This window comes from Temnothorax curvispinosus, unplaced genomic scaffold (assembly GCF_003070985.1).
Source record: "Temnothorax curvispinosus isolate PA1 unplaced genomic scaffold, ASM307098v1 QBEX01004830.1, whole genome shotgun sequence".
Classification (NCBI taxonomy): Eukaryota; Metazoa; Arthropoda; class Insecta; order Hymenoptera; family Formicidae; genus Temnothorax; species Temnothorax curvispinosus.
In genome coordinates, this window is record NW_020214610.1 from 645 (window position 1) to 3,831 (window position 3,187).

At 31.3% G+C, this 3,187-nt stretch overlaps 1 protein-coding gene across 1 annotated transcript; it reads right to left on the reverse strand.

Annotated features, from left to right (window-relative positions):
* Positions 1–752: 752 nt before the first annotated feature.
* LOC112454162 lies at positions 753–2,584 on the reverse strand. Its single transcript, XM_025015398.1, has 4 exons — positions 2,356–2,584; positions 1,927–2,278; positions 1,683–1,841; positions 753–1,574 (listed from the first exon to the last, which is right to left on the reverse strand). Exons 1-4 carry the CDS (start codon positions 2,498–2,500, stop codon positions 773–775), a joined length of 1,458 nt encoding a protein of 485 aa, XP_024871166.1. The 5' UTR covers positions 2,501–2,584; the 3' UTR covers positions 753–772.
* Positions 2,585–3,187: the final 603 nt, after the last annotated feature.

The window sequence follows — 3,187 nt, forward strand, 5'->3', positions numbered from 1 at the left end:
GACATTACCATTTTCGGGATTTTCTACAGCTATTTGCTTCATAGGATTGTTTAGATCACTAAAATCAACCAACGTCACGTCACAATCTGGTTGAGTGTTACAAGATTCAGACAAAATATCAGCTGAATGTTTTCCGAGTATATACCAACGTAGCCTATAGCGTAGATTTAAGGCAGATGGCTGGTCATTTGTAGCTCCCATTCCTCGAAGGAATGAAAATAAGTTTTCTAGACAATCTTGGTTTAATTTGTTTGTCAAAATAAACTTTACTTTAAAATCATTAGAATAAGTTTCTTGTAAATATGGTAACAATTGTTCAAGCGATGTGTTACTCAGTATTATTCCTTTCTGAAATGGCAGTAAAGTATTATGCCTTTGTACTTTCATTTTACGCATTAAATTCGTAACATTACGTAAAAGTTCATTTTGTTCCTCTAAATTGCATCCGTAAGGTGTTTCACTAGGTTTTCCTTTACTACAGAATTTGCTGTTAAGAAGGTCGAACCAATCGTTTATCTGTTCTACAAATTCTGCTGTTTCTTTACAATTTTCACTAGTCAAAAAACCTTCTTGGTGATACCATGTAATTGCACGCGCCGTACTTTTAGACAAAACTTTTGCAGCAGACCGAACTTTTTGACGATTAGCGCCTGAGACATCCAAAATATTTTGCGATATTTTGTGTAAAATTTTCAAGTCTTTATTTTCTTGCAGCTGTACTATTTCTTCTATACATTCTTTAGTAATACGTTTTTCGTTTATAATAAAACCATTATCTAAAAAATGATTCCTCACAAGCTTCAGTAGATGGAGGGACATCGGCAAATACAAAAACTTTAAGATTTTGATCTTTTGGATGCAAAAAGAAACAGTTTTGTGAGTCATTTATGCCGATATTTAGTTGTGTCCAAACTTTGGTATTTGAAGATCCCAAATCAGTGGTAACTGCTACTACAGTGAAACCAACATCGTACAAATTCGAAATAACATCTTTTACAATGTCCAGCGTTAAAGGTTGATCTGCTTTGTAATAAATTACTTGCTTCCATTTGCCGAATAAACCTCTAGCCATCCCCACTTGGCAGGTCTTGTGTGGCCCAACGACTCGCTCGTTTTTTTTTTCAATCTCTACTTTTTGCGATGTATAAATCTCATCGAAACTAAGAACGACTATTTTTTGAGAAGCAGACATAGATTTTCCTTTCTCTTTTATAACACTTATTACATCTTTCAAAATACCTTCATCTAGATTTAAGCGAGTTGCCCATTTTCGCAAAGTAGATAGTCCAGGAAGTGGGTATTTATTTTTCCTTAAATATCTATACGCTTTTGGACTGACACTCCGTAACGATATTGCAGAGGAAATGTCTTCTATATTCCATTTAACTCGCTTTTTATTTGGGTACATAATTCTTTCAATTTGCTTTGGTGTAAAAACGTTTTTAAGAACTTCGTTAACTTTCTTTTTAATAGTAATATTTGTTCGCTTTTCAAGACGCTTTAATTTTATTTTAAGTGCATTAATTTCCTTATTCTTTTTTGCCAATTCTTCATCTTTCAGTTTTTCTTGACACCTGAAATAAGATTAAAATAGCTTTAATGAAATTTATTTTATTTTATGTATTTTTTCCGAATAGTGACACATTTAATAATCTTAAATATGTAAATGCTTATATTCATACCTGACAGTTTCATGATGATCTTGTACAATCGATTGACTTTCACTACATCCAGCCATGTTAAATGAATGTTCTACATTACTTAAAGTAATTTTATTACTATCAGAAACACTGACAAACAAGTTTTCGCAATCCTTTGTTACTTCATTTTTATCTGAAACACTATTATAACAAATAAAAAAATACTGTCACTTTAAAGTAAAAGGAAAAAATTATAAATATTCTATGTATGTAGTTATGTATGTACCTGACATTTTCATTGATTATGTTATTGACTGATGTGGAAATATTCATGCTTTTGCAATTTTGGTCATTTGAAACCTCAATGTGTGTGCATACATTTTCTGTATTTATATTTTCAGCATTGTCTCTGCTCATATTTGAATTAACTATTGTTTTAGCTATTATTTCTGCATTTTTTTTATACACGTTTACTTCTCTCAAGACACCTTTTGCTTCCTCAAAAATCAAATTTTCTGTCGGTACTGCATTTGGTAAAAGTGTACGTATCCCCTTTGCATAATTATCACCTAAGCATTTTAAATGTTCTGGGATTTCCTTATAACAATTTAGTGCAAAATGTATGGAACATACTCGAGCTGTAATAATTAAAATGTTTACATAGGTAATAAATTATTTTAATATTTTTCACGTCTTAGTTAAAAAGTATACTTACCATTTTTGAGGTTAACACTTTTACCACATGCTTTTATCCACTTTGCTGCAGTGTCTTCGTCTTTCGGGAAAGAAAAGAAACGTATTTTCTTTTCTTTCACATTCTCGTACCTATTTTTACATCCCTTAACACTGCACACAGGCATATTTACATCTTTTGTAATACGGTCTGTAGTTACGATTCCGTTCTGTTTATGGACTGTCAAAATCCAATATGTCGGCGACTTGTTCCACCGCCATGTCTGCGCAGAACAGATCAAATTTTGGTCTGCCGAAAGAGCATACCTCTTTTCTTTATACCATGAGACGGACAAGTTTTCGTCCGATCTACTCTCAATCTCTCGTTGGACGGAGTATATTCAGGTTGTCCCAGAGGACCCTTGACGCTCGTGAGAAGCTAGAAGGGATCGCGATAAACAATAATTACTGCTTTATTAAGCATTATAGAAAAAAAAATAACTCAGAACTTTTTGACTTACAATTAATATTAAAGAGGAATAACACTGTGTAATTAGTGGGCGGTCTTTAAGTAACACTCTATATATTATTAATGTGTATTGGTCAATTTATAGATGCTTGTTTCTTAACTATATAATAAATTTGATTATCATCTCTGTCCTTTATTAATCTTCATATATGCTTGATGTATTTTTTTATTAAATTCATAAATGTCCATTCTTCTAATGTCTACATACTAATGTGTACTACATTTTATTAATTATTAATAATTAATAAAATGTAGTACTGTATAATATTATATAATATTACTAAAAAATATATAAATTACTATATACTTACCAATATATATCTCATTATGCAAATCCAATAAACGG

What these genes read in the sequence shown, in the direction of transcription:
- LOC112454162 (XM_025015398.1), bottom strand. Translation starts at nt 2,500, where the DNA reads ATGCCTGTGTGCAGTGTTAAGGGATGTAAAAATAGGTACGAGAATGTG. An exon ending in AAGTGTTAACCTCAAAAATG is followed by an intron (nt 2,279 to 2,355) that starts GTAAGTATACTT and finishes TAATTATTACAG; the next exon opens with CTCGAGTATGTTCCATACAT. An exon ending in GATCATCATGAAACTGTCAG is followed by an intron (nt 1,575 to 1,682) that starts GTATGAATATAA and finishes ATCTTATTTCAG; the next exon opens with GTGTCAAGAAAAACTGAAAG.